Raw genomic sequence first — 26755 nt, forward strand, 5'->3', positions numbered from 1 at the left:
GTTGTTTATTCCGGTAAAAGGAGAGGTCAAAAAGCAACTTCTACCTCTCTCTCTTTTTGGATTAAAAGCATCATCAGATTGGCTTACGAGACTGCCGGAAGGCAGCCTCCCGAAAGAATCACAGCTCATTCCACTAGGGCTGTGGCTTCCACATGGGCCTTCAAGAACGAGGCTTCTGTTGATCAGATATGTAGGGCAGCGACTTGGTCTTCACTGCACACTTTTACCAAATTTTACAAGTTTGATACTTTTGCTTCTTCTGAGGCTATTTTTGGGAGAAAGGTTTTGCAAGCCGTGGTGCCTTCCATTTAGGTGACCTGATTTGCTCCCTCCCTTCATCCGTGTCCTAAAGCTTTGGTATTGGTTCCCACAAGTAAGGATGACGCCGTGGACCGGACACACCTATGTTGGAGAAAACAGAATTTATGTTTACCTGATAAATTACTTTCTCCAACGGTGTGTCCGGTCCACGGCCCGCCCTGGTTTTTTAATCAGGTCTGATCATTTATTTTCTTTAACTACAGTCACCACGGTACCATATGGTTTCTCCTATGCAAATATTCCTCCTTAACGTCGGTCGAATGACTGGGGTAGGCGGAGCCTAGGAGGGATCATGTGACCAGCTTTGCTGGGCTCTTTGCCATTTCCTGTTGGGGAAGAGAATATCCCACAAGTAAGGATGACGCCGTGGACCGGACACACCGTTGGAGAAAGTAATTTATCAGGTAAACATAAATTCTGTTTTTATTCAAATCTCTTCATTGTTCCAAAGAAGGAAGGCAATTTCAGACCAGTACTAAATCTTAAAGTTCTGAACAGGTTTGTAAGAATTCCATCTTTAAGAATTGAAACTATTTAGACCATTCTGCCTTTTGTTCAGCATGATCAGTTTATGTCCACAATAGATTTAAAGGATGCTTACCTTCATGTTCCTATTTAGAGATAATTTAAAGTTTGCCTTTCTGGACAGGCATTTGTTACTCTTCCCTTTTGGTCTGTCTACAGCTCCAAGAATATTCACAAAGGTTCTGAGTACCCTTTTGTGTGTGATCAGGCCTCTTCAGCTTTTTATGCTGCGCCAATAGTGCAGAGACTATACTCGACTGTCTGAAAGGTTATTTTTGGATCCCAATACAAGTCAGTCCCTGACTGGCTGGATAATCAGTTTATTTTTACAGGGGGCTTCTTTTGCTCATCCTACCTGGACTGTGGTCACTACAGATGCAAGACATTCAGGTTGGGGAGCTGTTTTGGGGTCTCTGACAGCACAGGAAGTTTGGGATACTTGGGAGGCGAGGTTACTAATCATTGTTCTAGAACTCAGTGCAAGTTTTAGGGCCCTTCAAGTTTGGCCTATGTTGAAAAAGGGGTCTTATCTCTGTTTCCAGACAGACAATGTCACAGCAGTATTATTATTATCGTTATTTGTAGAGCGCAAACAGGTTCCGCAGCGCTAAGTATCTTATATCAACCATCAGGGGGAACTCGTTGTTTCCTGGCTATGATGGAGGTGTCTCAGATTATCTCCTGTGCAGAAGCCAATTCTTATCTAGACTCTGCAATTCATATTCCAGGAGTGAACAACTGGAACTTTCTCAGTTGTCAATCTCTACATCCATGGGAGTGGTCTCTTCACCAGGATGTGTTCAATCAGATTGTGGATCTTTGGGGTCTCCCAGAAATAGATCTGATGGCCTCTTGTTTCAACAACAAACTCCCCAGGTACTTTGTGAGGCTCAGGGATCCTGAGGCAGAGTTAGTGGATGCTCTAGTAGTTCCTTTGTCTTTTCAGCCTGCTTATCTGTTTCCGTCTCTGGTTCTTCTTCCCAGAGTGGTTTCCAAGATAAGGCTAGATAAGTTGTCTGTAATCCTCTTCCTCTGCAGTCATACCTTCTTTCACAAGGTCCGTTTTTCCATCCAGATCTCAAATCTCTGAACTTGATGGCATGGCAATTGAACGCCTAGTCCTTTATCTGATTCTGTGATTGAAACCCTGATTCAGGCATGTAAGCCTGTAATTAGGAAAATCTATCGTAAGGTCTGAAAGGGCTTTATTTCATGATGTATAAATCATGTTTTTTCCTGGCATTCTTTCAGAATTCCTAGGATTCTGCAGATTTTGCAGGATGGTCTGTATAAGGGCCAGTTCTCTGAAGGGGCAGATTTCTGCTCTTTCAGTTTTGTTCCACAGAAGGAGTGCTTATCTTCCTGATCATAGTTTTTGTTCAGGCTCTGGTTCATATTAAACCTGTTATCAAGCCTATTTCTCCTCCTTGGAATATTAACCCGGTGTTAACAGTTTTCCAGGCTCCTACTTTTTAACCTATGCATATATTGGACATTTAAACTACTTTCTTGGAAAGTGTCATTTGTTTTGGCAATTTCTTCTGCTAGAAGAGTTTCTGAGTTACCTGTTTTTTCTTGTGATCCTCATCTGATTTTTCATCAGGATAAGGCTATTTTACATGTCATTTAATGTTTTTTGCCTAAGGTTGTTTCTTCAGACAAAATTAGCAGAGGGATTGATGTTCCTTCTTTGTATCCTAATCCTAAAAATGCTTCTGAAAGATCTTTGCATTATTTGAATGTTGTTAGAGCATTGAAATATTATATTGATGCTATTTAAGATTTTAGACAAACTTCAGTTTGTTCTTTTTTTTCTGGTCCTAGGAAGGGTTAGGAATCTTCTGCTGTTTCTTTTGCATTTTGGTTAAAACTTTTGATTCACAAAGCTTATTTGGAGGTAGGTCAGCCTCCACTGCAGCGGATTACTGCTCATTCTACTAAGTCAGTTGCCAATTCTTGAGCTTTCAAGAATAAGGCTACAGTTGATCAAATTTGATCTTCTTTGCATACTTTTACTAAATTCTTCTAGTTTGATGTTTTTGCCTTTTCTAAAGCAGCCTTTGGATTGTCTCCATTTGATTTTTCTTTTTTCTCCGCCCCTTTATGTTATTACTCGGACTCCTGCTTGGGTATTATTTCCCAAAAATAAAGGATCGTAGACTTTCACCACCTGTATGAAAGAAAACATAATTTATTCTTACCTGATAAAAAAAAATTTATTGGTGTTGAGAGGTCACAAGACCCCATCCTTGTGGGGGGTTTTTTTTTTTTGGGGGGGGGGGTATTTTTTTTTCTTCCCAAAGCTATTTCCACTCTAACTAAACATACTACTAATCCTTTAGAAGACAGCACTTCTTTTAATAACTCTTTAAACAGAAAATTAGAATATTTTCTAAGAAGGGCTTTTCTACATACTGGATATATACTCATGCCAGCTATATCTATTGCAGACATAGCTGCTGCTTCTACTTAATGCTTAGCCAGTCTTGCACATCAGTTTTCTAATGACCCTGAACGTTTTCATCTATTAAGTTTACTTCAAAGTGCAAATAGTATTCACTGCACTCTGGGTTTTTTCCTCTCCTGTAACTCTATTTTGGTATGTGAATATATTCGTTGTCAATCTGCAGCGTATTCACTGCACTCTGGGTTTTTTCCTCTCCTGTAACTCTATTTTGGTATGTGAATATATTCCTTGTCAATCTGCAAAGTATTCACTGAACTCTGTTTTTTTTTCCTCTCCTGTAACTCTATTTTGGTATGTGACTATTTACATAGAGCAAATGATTTTAGTTTGTTAATTTAGTCCCACATTTGTTGTACTATTATCCAATGTCTTACTTCTAATGTTTTGTTAATTGCCATGTGATGCTCAATCCTTATCAATACTTTCTATTATTCTAAAATTTATAGCTGTCTTATGCCACAGTTTTAACCCCCTCCAAATTGTATTGTCTGTTTACTTAACATCTCACCTTGACCAGACCAGAATCTAACTTTCCAATTGGCCCTTCCAATTGTCTTTGATTAAACAATCAACAAAATTTAGTAGACTCAGCTGACTGCCCTGCCTGCATATATTTCACACTAGTCTGGGCTGTGCATTGCACTAGGCTGTGCATTGCTATAACAACTTATGTTCACATTTTCAAAGTGAACATTTTATAAGTGAGGCATTATCAATAGAATTATACAAGAATTAAGTGAACATTTTATAAATGAGGCATTATCAATAGAATTATACAAGAATTAAGTGAACATTTTATAAATGAGGCATTATCAGTAGAATTATACAAGAATTGAACAAGTATTGGAAAAGGGGCAAGACACAAGGCAAGTACTTATGTAATATTATGTTTCATATACCTTTTTGTTTTCTTATGCAATTGCAATTGCTTTTACTTACTGCTGGTGTGCCTAGCCGTGCACATCCCTGTGTACTGTCCCATAGACTCAGAAAACAAAACTCTGCAACCTTACTCACATTCCTCATGCATCAAAGCCACTACCCCTTTCACTTGCGCACTCTGGAACTCTCGCTCTGTTTGCAACAAGCTCACTTCTATACATGACCTCTTCATCTCCCGCTCCCTCAACCTTCTGGCCCTAACAGAAACCTGGCTCTCTCACCTAGACACAGCATCCACTGCTGCTCTGTCACATGGGGGTCTCCACTTCAGCCACACTCCTAGGTCTGGTAATAGACAAGGAGGTGGTGTAGGTATTTTACTTTCCTCTTGTTGCACCTTTCAACAAATACATCCTATCTCCTCCCTCACATTTCCCTCATTCGAAACCCACATGATTTGCTTATTCTCCCCTCTCTCTGTACGTTTTGCAGTCATATACCGACCCCCTGGCTCCTCAACTCAATTTCTAGATCACTTGGCTGCCTTGCTACCTTATTTCTCCAACATAGGTGTGTCCGGTCCACGGCGTCATCCTTACTTGTGGGATATTCTCTTCCCCAACAGGAAATGGCAAAGAGCCCAGCAAAGCTGGTCACATGATCCCTCCTAGGCTCCGCCTACCCCAGTCATTCTCTTTGCCGTTGTACAGGCAACATCTCCACGGAGATGGCTTAGAGTTTTTTAGTGTTTAACTGTAGTTTTTTATTATTCAATCAAGAGTTTGTTATTTTGAAATAGTGCTGGTATGTACTATTTACTCAGAAACAGAAAAGAGATGAAGATTTCTGTTTGTATGAGGAAAATGATTTTAGCAACCGTCACTAAAATCCATGGCTGTTCCACACAGGACTGTTGAGAGCAATTAACTTCAGTTGGGGGAACAGTGAGCAGTCTCTTGCTGCTTGAGGTATGACACATTCTAACAAGACGATGTAATGCTGGAAGCTGTCATTTTCCCTATGGGATCCGGTAAGCCATGTTTATTACGATCGTAAATAAGGGCTTCAAAATAGGGCTTATTAAGACTGTAGACTTTTTCTGGGCTAAATCGATTCATTATTAACACATATTTAGCCTTGAGGAATCATTTTATCTGGGTATTTTGATATAATAATATCGGCAGGCACTGTTTTAGACACCTTATTCTTTAGGGGCTTTCCCAAAGCATAGGCAGAGCCTCATTTTCGCGCCGGTGTTGCGCACTTGTTTTTGAGAGGCATGGCATGCAGTCGCATGTGAGAGGAGCTCTGTTACTTAGAAAAGACTTTCTGAAGGCGTCATTTGGTATCGTATTCCCCTTGGGGCTTGGTTGGGTCTCAGCAAAGCAGATACCAGGGACTGTAAAGGGGTTAAAGTTCAAAACGGCTCCGGTTCCGTTATTTTAAGGGTTAAAGCTTCCAAATTTGGTGTGCAATACTTTTAAGGCTTTAAGACACTGTGGTGAAAATTTGGTGAATTTTGAACAATTGCTTCATGTTTTTTCGCAATTGCTATTGTGGCGCGCAGAGCGCTTTGGTTGAAATCTTGGTCGGCTGATGCGTCTTCCAAGAACAAGCTACTTAACATTCCTTTCAAGGGGAAAACGCTGTTTGGCCCTGACTTGAAAGAGATTATCTCTGATATCACTGGGGGTAAGGGCCACGCCCTTCCTCAGGATCGGCCTTTCAAGGCAAAAAATAAACCTAATTTTCGTCCCTTTCGTAGAAACGGACCAGCCCAAAGTGCTACGTCCTCTAAGCAAGAGGGTAATACTTCTCAAGCCAAGCCAGCCTGGAGACCAATGCAAGGCTGGAACAAGGGAAAGCAGGCCAAGAAACCTGCCACTGCTACCAAGACAGCATGAAATGTTGGCCCCCGATCCGGGACCGGATCTGGTGGGGGGCAGACTCTCTCTCTTCGCTCAGGCTTGGGCAAGAGATGTTCTGGATCCTTGGGCGCTAGAAATAGTCTCCCAAGGTTATCTTCTGGAATTCAAGGGACTTCCCCCAAGGGGGAGGTTCCACAGGTCTCAGTTGTCTTCAGACCACATAAAAAGACAGGCATTCTTACATTGTGTAGAAGACCTGTTAAAAATGGGAGTGATTCATCCTGTTCCATTAAGAGAACAAGGGATGGGGTTCTACTCCAATCTGTTTATAGTTCCCAAAAAAGAGGGAACGTTCAGACCAATCTTAGATCTCAAGATCTTAAACAAGTTTCTCAAGGTTCCATCGTTCAAGATGGAAACCATTCGAACTATTCTTCCTTCCATCCAGGAAGGTCAATTCATGACCACGGTGGATTTAAAGGATGCGTATCTACATATTCCTATCCACAAGGAACATCATCGGTTCCTGAGGTTCGCATTCCTGGACAAACATTACCAGTTCGTGGCGCTTCCTTTCGGATTAGCCACTGCTCCAAGGATTTTCACAAAGGTACTAGGGTCCCTTCTAGCTGTGCTAAGACCAAGGGGCATTGCTGTAGTACCTTACTTGGACGACATTCTGATTCAAGCGTCGTCCCTTCCTCAAGCAAAGGCTCACACGGACATTGTCCTGGCCTTTCTCAGATCTCACGGATGGAAAGTGAACGTGGAAAAGAGTTCTCTATCTCCGTCAACAAGGGTTCCCTTCTTGGGAACAATAATAGACTCCTTAGAAATGAGGATTTTTCTGACAGAGGCCAGAAAAACAAAACTTCTAGACTCTTGTCGGATACTTCATTCCGTTCCTCTTCCTTCCATAGCTCAGTGCATGGAAGTGATCGGGTTGATGGTAGCGGCAATGGACATAGTTCCTTTTGCGCGCATTCATCTAAGACCATTACAACTGTGCATGCTCAGTCAGTGGAATGGGGACTATACAGACTTGTCTCCAAAGATACAAGTAAATCAGAGGACCAGAGACTCACTCCGTTGGTGGCTGTCCCTGGACAACCTGTCACGAGGGATGACATTCCGCAGACCAGAGTGGGTCATTGTCACGACCGACGCCAGTCTGATGGGCTGGGGCGCGGTCTGGGGATCCCTGAAAGCTCAGGGTCTTTGGTCTCGGGAAGAATCTCTTCTACCGATAAATATTCTGGAACTGAGAGCGATATTCAATGCTCTCAAGGCTTGGCCTCAGCTAGCGAGGGCCAAGTTCATACGGTTTCAATCAGACAACATGACAACTGTTGCGTACATCAACCATCAGGGGGGAACAAGGAGTTCCCTGGCGATGGAAGAAGTGACCAAAATCATTCTATGGGCGGAGTCTCACTCCTGCCACCTGTCTGCTATCCACATCCCAGGAGTGGAAAATTGGGAAGCGGATTTTCTGAGTCGTCAGACATTGCATCCGGGGGAGTGGGAACTCCATCCGGAAATCTTTGCCCAAGTCACTCAGCTGTGGGGCATTCCAGACATGGATCTGATGGCCTCTCGTCAGAACTTCAAAGTTCCTTGCTACGGGTCCAGATCCAGGGATCCCAAGGCGGCTCTAGTGGATGCACTAGTAGCACCTTGGACCTTCAAACTAGCTTATGTGTTCCCGCCGTTTCCTCTCATCCCCAGGCTGGTAGCCAGGATCAATCAGGAGAGGGCGTCGGTGATCTTGATAGCTCCTGCGTGGCCACGCAGGACTTGGTATGCAGATCTGGTGAATATGTCATCGGCTCCACCTTGGAAGCTACCTTTGAGACGAGACCTTCTTGTTCAGGGTCCGTTCGAACATCCGAATCTGGTTTCACTCCAGCTGACTGCTTGGAGATTGAACGCTTGATCTTATCGAAGCGAGGGTTCTCAGATTCTGTTATCGATACTCTTGTTCAGGCCAGAAAGCCTGTAACTAGAAAGATTTACCACAAAATTTGGAAAAAATATATCTGTTGGTGTGAATCTAAAGGATTCCCTTGGGACAAGGTTAAGATTCCTAGGATTCTATCCTTCCTTCAAGAAGGATTGGAAAAAGGATTATCTGCAAGGTCCCTGAAGGGACAGATTTCTGCCTTGTCTGTGTTACTTCACAAAAAGCTGGCCGCTGTGCCAGATGTTCAAGCCTTTGTTCAGGCTCTGGTTAGAATTAAGCCTGTTTACAAACCTTTGACTCCTCCTTGGAGTCTCAATTTAGTTCTTTCAGTTCTTCAGGGGGTTCCGTTTGAACCCTTACATTCCGTTGATATTAAGTTATTATCTTGGAAAGTTTTGTTTTTGGTTGCAATTTCTTCTGCTAGAAGAGTTTCAGAATTATCTGCTCTGCAGTGTTCTCCTCCTTATCTGGTGTTCCATGCAGATAAGGTGGTTTTACGTACTAAACCTGGTTTTCTTCCAAAAGTTGTTTCTAACAAAAACATTAACCAGGAGATTATCGTACCTTCTCTGTGTCCGAAACCAGTTTCAAAGAAGGAACGTTTGTTGCACAATTTGGATGTTGTTCGCGCTCTAAAATTCTATTTAGATGCTACAAAGGATTTTAGACAAACATCTTCCTTGTTTGTTGTTTATTCCGGTAAAAGGAGAGGTCAAAAAGCAACTTCTACCTCTCTCTCTTTTTGGATTAAAAGCATCATCAGATTGGCTTACGAGACTGCCGGACGGCAGCCTCCCGAAAGAATCACAGCTCATTCCACTAGGGCTGTGGCTTCCACATGGGCCTTCAAGAACGAGGCTTCTGTTGATCAGATATGTAGGGCAGCGACTTGGTCTTCACTGCACACTTTTACCAAATTTTACAAGTTTGATACTTTTGCTTCTTCTGAGGCTATTTTTGGGAGAAAGGTTTTGCAAGCCGTGGTGCCTTCCATTTAGGTGACCTGATTTGCTCCCTCCCTTCATCCGTGTCCTAAAGCTTTGGTATTGGTTCCCACAAGTAAGGATGACGCCGTGGACCGGACACACCTATGTTGGAGAAAACAGAATTTATGTTTACCTGATAAATTACTTTCTCCAACGGTGTGTCCGGTCCACGGCCCGCCCTGGTTTTTTTAATCAGGTCTGATAATTTATTTTCTTTAACTACAGTCACCACGGTACCATATGGTTTCTCCTATGCAAATATTCCTCCTTAACGTCGGTCGAATGACTGGGGTAGGCGGAGCCTAGGAGGGATCATGTGACCAGCTTTGCTGGGCTCTTTGCCATTTCCTGTTGGGGAAGAGAATATCCCACAAGTAAGGATGACGCCGTGGACCGGACACACCGTTGGAGAAAGTAATTTATCAGGTAAACATAAATTCTGTTTTCCTTTCCTCAGACACCCCTGCCCTCATTCTTGGCGACTTCAACATCTATTTTGACAATCCCACTGCCTCATCTGCAAAACAACTTCTGCAACTCACTTCCTCTTTCGGTCTGTCACAATGAACTGATTCTCCCACTCACAAAGATGGTCACTCTCTTGACCTGATCTTCAGCTATCAATGCACTATTTTAAACTTCACAAACTCTCCTTTTCCTCTTTCTGACCACCATTTCCTTACTTGCAACATATCATCCCTCCCTACAACTCTCCCTCCTTCTACTCCTCACACCAAACTTCACAGAAGCATTATGTCTTTAGATCAGCAACAGCTTGCTAATTCCCTCAAACCTCTCCTCTCATCCGTCCCCTCCTTTTCCTGCACTGAACAATCTATCTGCCACTACAATTCCACCCTTATATCCGTCCTTGACAATCTTGCCCCTCTTACCATAGCTCGGAAATCACACACTCATCCTCAGCCCTGGCATACTCCTCTGACACAGTACTTACGCAGATGTTCCCGTACTGCTGAACGAAACTGGAGAAAATCTCAGAGTTCAGCTGATTTTCTTCATTACAAATTCATCCTGAACTCCTACTATTCTGCCCTTAATCTCCATATGCAACACTACTTCTCTACTTGTATCTCTAATTTGTCCTTAAACCCAAAACGTCTGTTCTCCACTTTCAATACTCTCCTCCACCCTCCCCCACCTCCTAATACAACTTCTCTATCAGCTCAAGACTTTGCCAGCCACTTCAATAACAAAATTGACTCAGAAATGAAATCAGCTCTCAACATAATTCTATTCAATCCCCCCGTTGAATGCTCTCTCAACCACAACCCACATAACCTTAAACTTAGTTCATTCTCCCCTGTTACTGAGGAAGAAGTTTCGGCACTTATACTGCGCTCTCACCTCACTACCTGTCCCCTTGACCCTATCCCCTCACAGCTACTCCCCTCCCTCTCTGCTACCCTCCTCCCTCTCTGCTACCCTGACCCCATACTAACACACATTTTCAACCTCTCCCTCAGCACCGGTATATTCCCCTCATCGCTGAAATATGCACTGGTCACACCTATCCTCAAAAAACCTTCCCTTGATCCTACCTCCCCATCCAAATGCCGCCCTATTTCCCTCCTCCCTCTTGCCTCAAAGCTTCTTGAAAAACTAGTATATGCACACCAATCCCATTTCCTTACGTTAATCTCCCTTCTTGACCCACTGCAATCTGGATTTCGTCCCCATCACTCCACAGAGAAAGCTATTGTTAAGGTTACCAATGACCTACTTACATCAAAATCAAAAGGCCACTTCTCTCTGCTTATCCTCCTTGATCCGTCCGCAGCCTTTGACACTGTTGACCACCCTCTTTTGTTCCAAACCCTCCAATCCTTTGGCATCTGTGACACAACCCTTTTGTGGCTCTCTTCCTACCTGTCAAACCGTACCTTTAGTGTAGCCTTCTCTGGGGCCTCCTCTGCCCGGTCACCACTTTCTGTCGGAGTACCGCAAGACTCTGTCCTCGGTCCCCTTCTCTTCTCAATTTACACGTCATCACTAGGTTCCCTAATAAAGTCCCACGGTTTCCAATATAATTTTGTATGCCGACGACACCAAAATCTACTTCTCTGCACCAGACCTATCTCCTTCCTTGCTAACCTGTGTCACTAACTGTCTTTCTCACATCTCTTCCTGGATGTCCTCTCACTACCTCAAGCTAAATCTCTCCAAAACTGAGCTCCTCATTTTCCCCCCTTCTTCCGAAATCTCCACCCCCAATCTCTCTATAACTGTCGACAACTTCATCATTACTCCTACTCCGCATGCCTGATGTCTCGGGGTCACATTTGACTCCGATCTCTCTTTCACTCCTCACATTCAGTCCTTGGCTAAAGCCTGCCGCTTCCACCTTAAAAATATCTCTAAAATTAGACACTTCCTTACACAAGACAGAACTAAGATTTGAATCCACTCTCTCATTCTTTCCCGCCTCGATTACTGCAACTCTGGTCTCTCCACCTGCCGCCTAGCTCCTTTACAATCCATAATGAATGCCGCTGCCAGACTCATCTTTCATACATGTTACTCTGACATACAAAGCCCTCAACTGCACTGCTCCCCTCTATATCTTAGACCTTGTCTCCAGATACTCTCCATCCCGTCCCCTTCGCTCTGCTCATGACCTTCTCCTCTCCTCCTCTCTGGTTACCTCATCGTACTCCCGTTTACAGGACTTCTACAGACTGGCTCACATCTTGTGGAACTCTCTGCCTTGCCCCACAAGACTCTCCCCTAGTTTTGAAAGCTTCAAGCGCTCCCTAAAGACTCTACTGTTCAGGGATGCATACAACCTATGCTAACCTTACTTTATACCAGTTCCACTCCTCCATTGCTATCCCCTGAACCCCCTTAGCATGTAAGCCTAAGAGTGCAGCTGCTTGTAGATCACCTTCCTAAGAGCTGACTACAACATTGCAACTCTTGGCAGGGCCCTCTACCCAGTTGATCCCTATAATTGTTTTGTTGTACTCCACCTTTGTTTATAGCGCTGCTGAATCTGTTGGCGCTCTACAAATAACCGATAATAATAATAATAATTTGTGATGCTGTATTTGATATGTGAAAGCATGTCTTTAGCTATTTTTACCAGGAGGGCCCTGTGGCTTAAATCCTGGAATGCTTATATGGTGTCTAAAGCTGTATTACTTTCTCTTTCCTTTCAAGTAAAGAAATGATTCAGGTCTGAATTGGATTCTATTATTTCTACTATTAATGGAGGTAAAGATGCTTTTCTTCCTCAAGACAAGAAGTCAAATGGAAAATTAAAGCTCCTAACCATTTTCATTCCTTTTCTCAGAATATATAACAGAAAACTGATTCCTCAGCTAAACACAGCTCCTCTGGTTCAGTCTGGAGACAAAATGCAAATTGTAACAAATCAAAACAGAATAAGAAATCTGTTACAGCCTACAAAACTGCATTAAGGTACGGCCCCCAATCCAGTATTGCTGGTAGGGGCAGATTACACCTCTTTCAGGAGGCTTGTTTTTTTTCTGTCCCATATTCCAAAGAATCCCATAAAAGCTCTAGCTTTTCTTCAATCTCTGGAAGATATGAGAGTAATTGTTCCTTAACAGGAACAGGGGGATGGGATTTTATTCAAATCTTTTCATTATCCCAAAGAACAAAAACACTTTCAGACCAAATTTGGATCTGAAAACTTTAAACAAATTTGTAAGAATACTATCTTTTAAAATGGAAACTATCAGGACTATTGTAATGTACCTTTAAATACGGTACCTCCTCCTTATCCTCCACTATTTAACGCCACTTCCTGCCTTAAGTCTTTACTTGAATATTTTGTCCTAAGTACTGTTTAGGTCAGGATCTCTTTGTGCTTATGCACTCAAATCTTCTACCAACCTTCTACGGATCCTATCAAGCTACTTGTTACTGCAATTTCCACAGACGCAATTTCTCCCTCCGAACCGCTACAGCTCCTTGGTCGTCACGTGACCGGAATCTCCTCTGCAGTCCTATGCAAGCTAGTCTGCTCTTCACTGCCGCTCTGGGTGGTCTGTGCCTAGGTCTGTGCTTCCCCAGCTTCTGTCTACATCGGATCATCTTGTAAGCGTTGTGCACCAACTGACCCCGGTTCTTCTCATGCCTACTCCCCTGCACTTGTCTCCGCATCAGCTTGCTGAATCATCTCCACGGCACTGCTCTGAACAAACAGTCAGATCAGCTCTGAATGCTCACACCTACCTCTACACCGGAAAACAGCAAGTATTGCTGCATACATTGTAGAATAGACATTTTCTTTAACTTTGATACCTGGTACTACTGCGATATTTAATGATAAGCCGTACTCAATTCAGTACTAATTGAATACTCCGCTTACCTCTTTTAATCTATCTGACTGCAGTACCTCCAAGGACGGATTAAGCTAACATCATTTATACTATCTATCATATATTTATGGGTCATATACTATACAGTGTGATCTAATCTGAATATTTTCAAACTTGACTAACTGCTAATTATAGAGTCTACCCATTACTGTATCTGTATATTTTGGGTCTTTCTATACTTAGCTACAAAACATTAATTTTTACTAAATATATTTGTAAAGATTTCTTTAGGACTCTTAAATAACTCTTACATAATATTCAAGCCTTAAAAAAGTTTGGTTGGGGAAATGGACCCAAATGAGATCAACACCCAATTTGCCAGTCTAAATCAAAAGATTGATTATTTAGCAAGAGGTCTGACTGAAGTTCAGGCTGAAAACACTACACTAAAGAGTTTGATAAAAGACTTGATTTCCCCTAAAACCACTGACTCACCCGAACCACGTATAAATCCCCCAAACCCATTTTCAGGCAAAAGGTCAGAATTTAAGGATTTCAAGAATGCGTGCCACCTCTTGTTCTCTATGGAGAGCAGGGCTTGGGCAAATCATTTTTTTTTAAAATAACTACCCCATACTGGAATCACTGGACGGGTTTTTTGCCGCTATGGCCAGTCTATATGAAGAGCGTAACAAACAAATAAATGCAGAGACCAAACTGCGCTCCTTAAAGCAAGGCAAACGTCCCGTTGAAGAATATATAATGGAGTTTCAAATGTGGTCCATGGATTCCTTATGGAACCAGATTAGTCTTAAAAACCAATTCAGGTTAGAACTATCCAAATCTTTTAAAAATGAAATTTCCCATCTAGAAATGCCAGAAACGCTTGATTCTTTAATTAAACTTTTAACAATGCTCGGCCGCAGATTAAGAGTGAGGCATGCAGAAAGATTGAGTTCTGATGCTTCACAAAAAAGATCTCCAACTTATATATCCGATAGATCTGCCTCATGTTCTTCCCCCAAGGTAATTGGCACAATAAAAGGTCCACTTACCCAAGAAGAAAAAATCAGACGTTACATAGCCAATCTATGCTTGTACTGTGCCAGTAAGGACCATACTGTCTCTTTCTGTCCTATATTGACCTGACAGAAGAAGGGTAAGGAATATATTATTCACTCTCATCTACCAAAACTCACTATCAACTCACTCTCTCTTTGCATTACAGTGGGACTACCAACATGCAAAGACTGAATCCATAATAGATTCAGGCGCATTTGGATTGTTCATCGATTCAGATTTTGTTAAAATTTATAAAACTCCCACGTTATTGAAGCATAACCAGTTATTCTTGAAAGTTATTGACGGATCTTTTATTCATAATGGTCCTATCACTCACCACACAATACTCCTCCTACTCATTACTCCAAAGAGTTTGCTACATTTGACATAATTCCCACTTCACTCCATACCATTATTCTTGGATACCCCTGGTTATCCAAACATAACCCTTCCATAGACTGGATACATAACACCGTAACTCTTCAGTCCCAATACTATAACACTAGTTGCTATCCCTGCCACACTATTTCCAGCCTTGAGGTTGCCTCCTGAATATCAGGATTTAAAAGATGTTTTTGATATTAAAGAAGCCGAAACTCAACCCCCACACAGGATTTACGATTGTCCCATTGATACCGTACCTGGTTCACAAATACCTTTTGGTAAAATATTTCCTTTGTCACAAAATGAACTTATCATTAAATGAACACCTACGTGAGTATCTTGATGAAAACCTAAACATGAGTTTAATTGCCCCCTCCACCTCATCAGCAGCAGCAGGGATTTTCTTTGTCAGAAATAGGGACAACACTTTGAGGCCCATAATCAATTACAGAGCTCTTAATACAGTTACCATTAAAAACCGATACCCGCTTCCACTCATCCCTGAATGCCTTGAACGCCTCAATGAAGCCACAATCTATACTAAATTGGATCTAAAAGGGGTATATAATCTTATTAGAATGAGGGAAGGAGATGAGTCGAAGACGGCTTTTAGAACAAGATATGGTTTATTTTAATACAGAGATATACAGATATCTGTAGTCATTTATCTTGACGACATTCTCATTTACTCGAAGACTACCCAAGAACATGTAAAACACGTTTGATGGGTCCTCACACGCCTCCGTGACAACAGGCTGTTTGCGAAATGAGAAAAATGTCAGTTTCACGTCAACAAAATTAAATTCCTTGGTTACATAATCTCCCTTGACAAGATACAAATGGACCCAGACAAGGTCTCAGCAATTACTAATTGGCAAAAACCCACATCCCTTAAATCTCTTAATAGATTTATAGGTTTTTCAAATTTCTATAGGAAATTTATTCTTAACTTCTCAGTAATCAAACCTTTAACCTAACTAAACAGAACGAAAAATTCCTTTGGACTCCTGATGCTTAGCAATCCTTTCAACAATTAAAGCAAAGCTTCACTACTGCTCCTATTCTAAACCTTCCAAACCATAACAACCAGTTCATTGTAGAAGTTGATGCTTCTAACTCAGGTAATGGTGCTATTCTATCACAACGCAGTGACCATTCCTCTAAACAACATCCTATAGCCGCCTATTCAAGAACCATACAACCAGCTGAAACATATTACTTTGTCAGAGACAAAGAATTACTTGCCATCAATTCAGCCCTGGAGAACTGGTGACACATTGTGGCGGGTACCTCCAAGCCATTCCTAATATTCACTGATCACAAAAATCTCGAATATTTAAAAAAGAATAAAACACTTTCTTCTCGACAAGTAAGGTGAACCCTATTCTTGGACAGATTCGATTTTCGCATCACTTATCGACCTGGAACACACAACATCAAAGCTGATGCATTGTCTCGACTTCATGATTTCACACCTGTAAAAGATAACACAACCCACATCATACCTCCTAAAAAATTCATAGGGACCATAACTTCCTTTGAAAAGGAAATTCTAAAAGCCTTAAAGACTGAAGCCACACCAGCTATGACTTTTCTGGAAAAAGGCCTTTCAGGTTTATACTACAACAAAAACATGATTTATGTACCTCAAACACTTAGAGATTCAATACTGTCTCATTTCCATGATACACCCTTATCAGGACATCCAGGTGTTCGTAAAACAACTGGATTAATTTGGAGATATTTCTGGTGGCCTAATATGGATCAAGCTATCCATGAATATGTTACTTTCTGTGTGTACTGTATGTGCCAGAATTAAAATTGACCATAAAAAAACCTTTTGGATATTTAACTCCTATTCCTATTCCAGACACTCCATGGTCAACTGTTTCTATGGACTTTATTGTTGAACTCCCACCTTCCCAGCATTACAATACTATTCTGGTAGTCATCGACCATCTCACAAAATTAGCTCACTTCATTCGACTGAAACATTTACCTACTGCAAAAGAAACAGAAAATGCTTTCCTCTCACATATTGTCAAACTTCATGGGTTACCCTCTTCCATAATAACTGATCAGGGTACCCAGTTTACCATCTTCTTCTTGAAAACGCTTTGTAACATACGTAAGATCGACTACCGGCTTTCCACTTATTATCATCAACAAACTAATGGACTCACAGAAAGGGTAAATCAAATTCTTGAGTAGTAGCTTAGATGTTATGTTTCACACCTACAGGATGACTGGCTCTCTTTCTTAGCCGTGGCTGAGTTTTCTTATAATAACTCTGTATCCAGCCCCAGTTAAATGACTCCTTTCTACACTACATACGGGTACCATCCCAAAACTATATCTTTATCTAATATTGACAACAAATCTGCTGCAACTGATTACACCACCACTTTGAAAGAGGGAATGGAACTATTAAAGCTTCACTTAACAGAAGCTACATCATGTCAAAACACTACTACGACTTAAGGTATAGACCTAGTTCTGACATAAGATAGGAGACTTAGTCTGGCTTTCCACAAAGCACTTAGGACTTGTCCTCCCATCCAAGAAGCTAGGAAATCAATCTGTCGGTCCATTCCCTATAAAAAGAATTATAAATGCCTTTACTGTCATCTTAAATCTTCCCGATTCTTATAAAATACATCCATAATTTCACATCTCTCTGTTGAAACCCCATATCCCGAATTGTCATTCCAATCATAATAGAGATCCACAACCTCCCTTACGTTTCTCTGATCACGAGGATGTTGAGGTAGAGGCTATTCTAGACTCTCGCCTCAAACGTAAAAAACTGGAGGACCTTGTAAACTGTGCTCGGAAACTGATGTAAATAATAAATAAATAAAAATTAAATATATATATTTATATATATATATATATATTTAAAAAACACGGAAGGGAACTGCACTCTCATACCGGACCGGGTACACATCCCATGACCCTGCAACATGCTCAGCCCTGGGTGCCACTGGCACTCACAGGAAGCTGTGCTGTCCCCAGAGCCACAAGCAGTTAACCCCAGACAGGTCTGGGTGCAAGAACCATAGGGAAAATTACAAAACAAATTAATACAACACACAGAGAAAACCCAGCACTCACTTACAAGCTCTCAGCTAAGATTTAAAAGCAAAAATGGAAAGGTTAGTCACCGCATCTGGCCAAATGGGACAAGCTCAGGTACCACGTCAAGGTCCTTTCCAATACCTGAGACCCTAAAACAGCCACACAATGCAAGCTTTCAAATCCAAACAAACTGAAAACAAGGGAAGGGTGCAGGGTTTTCTCTGTGTGTTGTATTAATTTGTTTTGTAATTTTCCCTATGGTTCTTGCACCCAGACCTGTCTGGGGTTAACTGCTTGTGGCTCTGGGGACAGCACAGCTTCCTGTGAGTGCCAGTGGCACCCAGGGCTGAGCATGTTGCAGGGTCATGGGATGTGTACCCTGTCCGGTATGAGAGTGCAGTTCCCTTCCGTGTTTTGTATATGTCTAGGGTGGTTACATATTCCTGTGCACCCTTCCCTTGTTTTCAGTTTGTTTGGATTTGAAAGCTTGCATTGTGTGGCTGTTTTAGGGTCTCAGGTATTGGAAAGGACCTTGACGTGGTACCAGAGCTTGTCCCATTTGGCCAGATGCGGTGACTAACCTTTTCATTTTTGCTTTTAAATCTTAGCTGAGAGCTTGTAAGTGAGTGCTGGGTTTTCTCTGTGTGTTATATATATATATTTATATATATATATTTGACTGGGGATACATTTTTTATTCTTCGTTGTCTAATGTAGCTTTGGATTGTCACATAAGTGTTTACATGACAGTCCGTCCTATCCTATGCTATTATTTGAGATTTTATATATATATATATATATATATATATATATAATTCCTTCCAGTTTAGCACTCACAACTCCTGCCCGGGGTGCTTCAACAACAAAGTAATATTCCAAATAAAGGATACTAAACCCAATTTTTTTCTTTAATGATTCAGATGGAGCATGCAATTTGAAGTAACTTTCTAATTTACTCCAATAATTTTTTCTTCGTTCTCTTGCTATCTGTATTCAAAAAGAAGGAATGTAAAGCTTAGAAGTCCATATAGTAGCCACCAATAAGCAAGCACTATCCAGGGTGCTGAACCTAAATTGGTCCGGTTTCTAAGCTTTACATTCCTGCTTTTTAAATAAAGATATCAAGCGAACAAAGAAAAATTGATAATAGGAGTAAATTAGAAAGTTGCTTAAAATTGCATGCTCTATCTGAATCATGGGTTTAGTATCAGTTTAAGGCTTCTAAAATATTTATCTGCAGCCCCTATGTGTTTGGAAGTTTGCCATCACTGCTTTAAAATATGATATTCCGTTCCCTGCTTTATATAGGTTTAGCAAATCATGCCACATAATCACAGTATAACTAAAATATCAATTATTCTTCCTTATATGTTATTTTGAAGAAGGAAAATTGTTTGGTTTTCCTGCGATCTCTTTTGTTATGCAATATATTTGTGCAGCTTATTGCTTGTATGATATTTTACATACATATCCTACATTACATGTTACCTAAAAGAGTAATATTGGTGCCAACACTGTATGTTTTCTCTGTTTAAATGGATTAGGGATGTTTAAAACCTGCCTATGCTAATACTCTCTTCTGATAATATTGATTTGTCTGTTCTGCTTGTTTTGGTTTATTTATGGGGATCTTTTCATTTTGAAAAAAATGTTGCTGGAAAAAAATGCAGTGTTTTTTGTATTATTCAGTGAACAGAGATTTTTATTTATTTGTTGTTACTATTTTAAATAGACCTCATATCACTTATTTTCATAGTTGGAGATATTGTGTTTCTTTATTTGAGCTATTATGTATGCCTTACTGTGTCTGAGCTCTGACGAATCTCTAATTGACCTAATATTTCTTCTTTTGTTTTTATGCTTATCTTTATAGGAAGAGGGTCACCTTAAACATCTAAAAGTTACATTACATCTTCTGAGGAATTGTTTGTACCAAAACGTAGAGTGCAAAGTAAGTACAAAATGACATATTTATTCTGTTCTTTAATCCAAATTCAATCATGTGAGTGCTTCATCATGACGAGCTCTGCTGAGTCTAAACTCCAGTGCTTAAGGAATTGTAGGTGTACAATGTGATTAGCATTTTAGCTGAAGCATTGATTGTTAAACCTTCTTTTCATTAATGTATTACAGTGCATATCAGTATTCTACTTCATTGATATTACAATAAATAAATGTTTATTTACAAACGCCTTTTTATGCTGCTGAAACAAAAGTAGACGTTAAATATCAGATATATAATAAACTTGTCTTGTTTATAAAAGTTAAAATTGCATATCACTTGTTAATTGCACACAATAAAGAACAGTAAATAAATCAGCCATTTAATAAACATAGACACATCCCATCCACTCTTAAAGGGACATTAACATCTTTACATACAATAAAGATCACATTTGTAATACACACATATATTTACACATATATATATATATAAAAAAAATATTTCCTAAGATATGGTGAGTCCATAACGTCCTCAATTACTAGTGGGGATATCACTCCTGGCCAGCAGGAGGAGGCAAAAAGCACCACATCAAAGCTGTTAAGTGTCACTCCCCTACCCATAAACCCCAGTCATTTTCTTTGCCACTGTCAATGGAGGAGGTGAAATTTTGGTGTCTGAAGAAAATTGGAATATATTTCTCTACAAGCTAAATTTTTGAGTCTAGCCGTACTCCACGTCACTCTCTTCAGTAGGGCAGTGGTGGCTTTAAAGCAGTTAGGAACTTGTGAGGTGGGCCTCACTACATTTTCCTAACATATTGCTGCCCTTGTATAGAAAGCCAGAGTAGGTTTACTCTGTTCTTTCCTTTTTCCACAGGTCTCTGTAAGGAGTGGCGTCCTTTCACACCGCATGAGCCGTCTGACTGTCGGGCGGCTAGATTGCAGGTAAGTGCTTTTCTGTCTTCTGGGTTGGAGACTAGCACTTTAAAGATTACCTGAAGCCTTAAGAGGATAAATAGATCCTTAGTAGGATTGATTTATGGCAGAATGCAGTCACTATTATGTATGTGATAAGGAGACTCTATATTGGTTAACCCTTCTTATGGTAATGAAGGAGTTAACCTCTTTTTATCTGGCTCCTTATTCTCTTTAGAGGAGTTTGACACTCAAGAGGTTAAAATTACTGTTTTGGTGTCTCTAATCATTTTTGTTTCTATGGGACTGTGTGTTCTGTTACTGTAGCAGGCTCTGTTTGGTATTAACTTGCCTGCTGGGTAACGCTTTTGTCACAGGAGAGGGTATATTATGGCTGTACGTTTTTAACTAGTTTGCTGGTCCTCTCAGTATTACAGCAGCCGGAGGGTGGGTTTAGTCTGAGCGTGCTGTGTTTTTCTTTCACGCTTTCTTTACAAGCAGAAAGTTTAGCTGAGGTGTAGAGGCTGACAGTGTGAGGTTTTATTTTTGTTAAACAGACACTAGAGGTTACTGTTACCGCTCTGAGCAGGAGATAATTTAAAGTGACACCATATATTTAAAAAAAAAATTCTTAAAGTGACAGTAAAGATTTTATTTTTGGATTTCTTTATACTGTTTTTTTGTAGATCATATCCGACACAGAGCAGGAGGCTGCTTTTATGAATACGTGTCTATTGTGTTCAGAGGTCCAGATTGTCTCCCCTATGCAATTTTGTTCCTTATGTGTAAAGAGGACATTAAAATGTAAAGATAAATTCTTAATGCAAAAACTAATGTCTCTCAGGTTAATGTTGTTCAGGCAATGCCACAGCTTTCTCCTCAAATGTCCCTAGCCTCTATGGCGTCACATACAGTGCCCTGCTGTTCCTCTCAACCTCCTGGAGGAGTTTATTTGCAAGCAGAAATTGCTGCCCAGGTATCTTCAGCGGTATCTGCGGCATTAGCTGCCTTTCCTATGTTAAAAGGAAACCGCAAGAGGAAATTTGGCAATTCAATAGTAAGGTTTCTGCTCCTGCTTCTGTTACCCGAGTTGCTCTTCCTCATAAGTCTGATGAGGAAGATTCTTCGGTAGCCTCTAAGGGTGAAATCTCACATTCGGACCAAGATATCTGACTTCGCTGTACTAGCCCGCATTGCATTGTGGCTGAAATCTTGGTCAGCCAATGTTTCTTCTAAGTCCAAGCTTCTAGCGATTCCTTACAAGGGTAAAACCTTGTTTGGTCCTGGACTGGCAGAAATAATTTCTGATATTACAGGTGGATAAGGGTCTTTTCTACCACAAGACAAGAAGAATAGATCTAAAGGTTGTCAGAGTAATTTTCGTTCCTTTCGTTATTTCAAAGGAAAGTCCTCCTCGTCCTCTACCAAGCAGGAAGAGTCCAAGTCTTTTTGGAAACCCAATCATTCCTGGAACAAGGGGAAGCAATTAAAGGGACACTGTACCCAATTTTTTTCTTTTGTAATTCAGAAAGAGCATGCAATTTTAAGCAACTTTCTAATTTACTAGTATTATCAATTTTTCTTCGTTCTCTTGCTATCATTATTTGAAAAAGAAGGCATCTAAGCTTTTTTTTGGTTTCAGTACTCTGGACAGCACTTTTTTATTGGTGGATGGATTTATCCACCAATCAGCAAGGACAACCCAGGTTGTTCACCAAAAATGGGCCAGCATCTAAACTTACATGCTTGCATTTCAAATAAAGATACCAAGAGAATGAAGAACATTTGATAATAGGAGTAAATTAGAAATTTGCTTAAAATTTCATGCTCAATCTGAATCACGAAAGAAAATTTTTGGGTACAGTGTCCCTTTAAGGAAACCCGCAGCTGAGTCTAAATCAACATGAAGGGTTTGCCTCCGATCCAGAATCGGATCATGTATGGGGCAGACTTTCTTGGTTTTATCGGGCTTGGGTACGAGATGTCCAAGATCCTTGGGCTCTGGATATAGTATCTCAGGGTTACAAATTAGAATTCAAGACCTTTCTTCCCAGGGGCAGATTTCACCTCTCAAGATTATCTGCAGACCAGATAAAAGAGAGGCGTTCTTGAAATGTGCTCAGGATCTTTCCTCCCTGGGAGTGATAGTTCCAGTTCCTGTACAGGAATAGGGCCTAGGTTTCTATTCCAATCTGTTTGCGGTTCCCAAAAAGAGAACTTTACGACCTATTCTGGACTTGAAGTGTCTAAACAAATTTCTCAGAGTACAGTCCTTCAAGATGGAAACTAGTCGTTCCATTCTTCCTTTAGTCCAAGAGGGTCAGCTCATGACAACCATAAACCTGAAGGATGTGTATCTTCATGTTCACAGGGATCATCACAAGTTCCTGAGATTCGCCTTTCTAGACAAACACTTTCAGTTTGGCCTTGTCACAGCTCCCAGAATTTTCTCAAAGCTTCTGGGGGCTCTAATGGCAGTGATCAGGTCTCAGGGAATTGCTGTAGCGCCATACCTGGATGACATAGTGGTTCAAGCTCCATCTTTTGAACAAGCAAACTCTCATACAGAGATCTTGTTGTCTTTTCCACGTTCCCATGGTTGGAAAGTGAATCTGTAAAAGAGTTCCCTTGTTCCAGCTACAAGTGTAGTTTTCTTAGGGACCATAATAAATTCCCTATCTATGAAAATATTTCTGATGGATATCTACTGTTCGGCCATCAGTGGCTCAATGTATGGAGGTAATTGGTCTGATGGTCACTTCCATGGACATCATTCCCTGTGCTCGATTCCATTTGAGAGCTCTGCAGTTATGCATGCTCAGGCAATGGAACGGAGACCATTCGGATCTCTCTGAGGATAGATCTAGATCAGTCGACAAGAGACTCTCTCCTGTGGTGGCTTTCTCAGGAGCATCTGTCTCATGGCACATGCTTCCAGAGACTTTCCTGGGTGTGACCACGGATGCCAGCTTGCTGGGCTGGGACTCATTAAAGGTGCAAGGACTATGGACTTGGGAGGAGTCTGCTCTCCCCATAAACATCCTGGAGTTGAGATCGATTTACAATGCTCTGATGGCTTGGCCTCAGTTGTCCTTAGCCCAGTTTATTAGGTTCCAGTCAGACAATATCACCTCAGTGGCTTACATCAACCATTAGGGAGGAACTCGGAGTTCCTTAGCCATGAAGGAGGTGGCTCGGATTGTTCAGTGGGCAAAAGCTCACAATTGCTGTCTATCTGCCATCCACATTCCAGGAGTGGACAGCTGGGAAGTGTAATTCCCGAACAGACAAACATTTCATCCCAGGTAGTGGGCTCTCCATCCGGAGGTGTTCTCTAGGTTAATCCTCAAATGGGGGGTGCCGGAGTTGGATCTGATGGCGTCTTGGCAGAATACCAAGCTTCCAAGGTACCATTCAAGGTCAAGGGATCTACAGGTTACCCTGATAGATGCTCTGGGGGTTCCTTGGGATTTCAGTCTAGCATCCCTGTTTCCTCTGTTTACTCTCCTTGCATGAGTCATTGCCCGTATCAAGCAGGAGAGAGCATCAATAATTCTATCAGCCCCTGCGTGGCCTCACAGGATCTGGTATGCAAACCTAGTGGAGATGTCTCTTCCACCTTGGAGGTTTCCTCTGAGGAAGGACCTTCTAACTCAGGGTCCTTTCCTCCATCCAAATCTTGTTTCTCTGAAATTGACTGCTTGGAGATTGAACGCTTAGTCCTGTCTAAGCGTGGTTTTTCTTAGTCGGTCATTGAGACCTTGATTCAGGCCCGTAAGCCTGTTACTAGAAAGATTTACCATAAGGTATGGCGTAAATACCTTTATTGGTGTGAATCCAAGGGCTACTCTTGGAGTAGGGTCAGGATTCCTAGAATTCTATCTTTTCTCCAGGAAGGTCTGCAGAAGGGATTCAGTCAGTCAGTATTCTGGCAGATGTGCCAGATGTTCAATCTTTTTGTCAGGCCCTGGTCAGAATCCAGTCTGTGTTTAAGTCTGTTGCTCCTCCTTGGAGCCTTAACCTTGTTCTTAAAGTTCTGCAGCAGGCTCCGTTTGAGTCTATGCATTCCATAGATATAAAGTTGTTATATTGGAAGGTTTTGTTTCTTGTTGCTATCTCCTCTGTTTGGAGAGTCTTGGAACTCTCGGATTTGCAGTGTGATTCGCCTTACCTTATTTTTCATTCTGATAAGGTTGTTCTTCATACTAAATTGGGATTTCTCCCTAAAGTGGTTTCGAACAGAAATATTAATCAGGAAATTGTTGTTCTTTCTCTCTGTCCTAATCCTCCTTCTCATAAGGAACATCTGTTGCACAATTTGGATGTTGTGCGTGCTCTTAAGTTCTATCTGCAGGCGACTAAGGAATTTTCATCAGTCTTCTGCCCTGTTTGTTTGTTTCTCAGGAAAGCATAAGGGTCCGAAAGCTACTGCTACTTCTCTTTCACTGGTCAGAAGCCTTCTGAGAGAATTACAGCTCATTTCACCAGGGCTGTCTCCTCTTCTTGGGCTTTCAAAAATGAAGCTTCTGTGGAACAGATTAGCAAGACTGCAACTTGGTCCCCTCTGCACACTTTTTCCAAATTTGATACTTTTGCCTCTTCTGCCTTTTTTTAGGAGAAAGGTTCTTCAAGCAGTGGTGCCTTCTGTTTAGGCCTGCCTGTCTTGTTATCCCTCCCTTGTCAACTGTGTCTTCTAGCTTGGGTATTGGTTGCCACTAGTAATTGAGGATGTTGTGGACTCACCATATCTTAGGAAAGACAACAAAATTTATGGTTACCTGATAAATGTATTTATTTCCGGATATGGTGAGTCCACGACCCCACCCTTGTATTTAAGACAGTTATTTTGACTATACCTCAGGCACCTCTACACCTTTATGTTATTCCTTTTTTCCATTTCCCTTTGGTCGAATGACTGGGGATTATGGGTACAGGAGTGACACTTAACAGCTTTGCTGTGGTGCTCTTTGCCTCCTCCTGCTGGCCAGGAGTGATATTCCTACTAGTAATTGAGGACGTTGTGGACTCACCATATCCAGAAAGAAATACATTTATCAGGTAAGCATAAATTGTGTTTTTTATATATATATATATATATATTTTAAAAATCGCCTTTTCATGGCACTTTGGCTTGCCCATCGTTTATTTCTGTAAGAACTATACAGCTCCACATGGTGTCTTGGAAATCTCATATTTAAGTTTTATGATTTATTGAGTCTTTGTAACTCTATGGCTGTTTTGAGCTTTTGTAACTCTGTGGTGATAGAAAGCACTATCAGAATCTGCAAGGAGCAAGATATTTCCTTTCTTCTGATTGTGAGTCTGAATATATTAATTTCCTGCACTAAAAGTGTATAATAACAAATACATTGTTTGCTGCCCCTAAAGGATACATTTAAAACCTTGATAACATATGTTGTATTGTTTGGTTTTACATCCACAGCTAAAGCAAACTTTGAGCAGTATTGCAGTGTCTTACTATATTCTATATGAGGACTAGAGCTGCACGATTAATCGCATATGCGATTTAAAACCACGATTAATCGCCGCGATTTTAAAACCGCGAGGAGTCGCAATTTTTTCCTACATAAAAAAATTCCTTTAGAAGTGGCTGTAATACATTCATTTTTTTGTGATTTCTTGCAAACCAGCTCCATCTAGTGGCTGCTTTTAGCACACATTTGTAAAATGGCTCTTTTACTTTCACTTTCTGTTCTGAGAAGCAGCCGATCAATCTAGAAATCTAAAAGCAGAACCCATGCAGGAATGAACAGGAGAGAAAGCCACTTACTTATATTTCCCCCTAGGGACGTCTGCAGTCTGTAACTTAGGGTATATAAACATTGTGGAACCTCCCACACAATCTCCTGCTCTCTGAGAAACAGCTTAAATACATAGCAGATGCAGTTAACCCCACGGCTCCCAAAAAGGCTAAAACTGCAGTCCCCTCTGCTATTAGCGGCTGGGTTAACTTAACTGCATCTACAATGTATTTTATATCAGCAAGGCACAGCATTTCTGAAAGGAGCAGCCCCCACCCCTACTGCTATATGCCT

The 26755-nt window shown here is 41.1% G+C and overlaps 1 protein-coding gene across 1 annotated transcript in view; it reads left to right on the top strand.

Annotated features, from left to right (window-relative positions):
* RTTN (rotatin) overlaps positions 1-26755 on the top strand; it is a 1186344-nt gene that overhangs the window by 1058082 nt on the left and 101507 nt on the right. Inside the window, exon 44 of the mRNA XM_053714873.1 lies at positions 19714-19791. Within this exon, the coding sequence (XP_053570848.1) occupies positions 19714-19791 (78 nt within the window). The remainder of the gene's footprint in view (positions 1-19713; positions 19792-26755) is intronic.

Source organism: Bombina bombina, chromosome 5, assembly GCF_027579735.1.
Source record: "Bombina bombina isolate aBomBom1 chromosome 5, aBomBom1.pri, whole genome shotgun sequence".
Taxonomy (NCBI): Eukaryota; Metazoa; Chordata; class Amphibia; order Anura; family Bombinatoridae; genus Bombina; species Bombina bombina.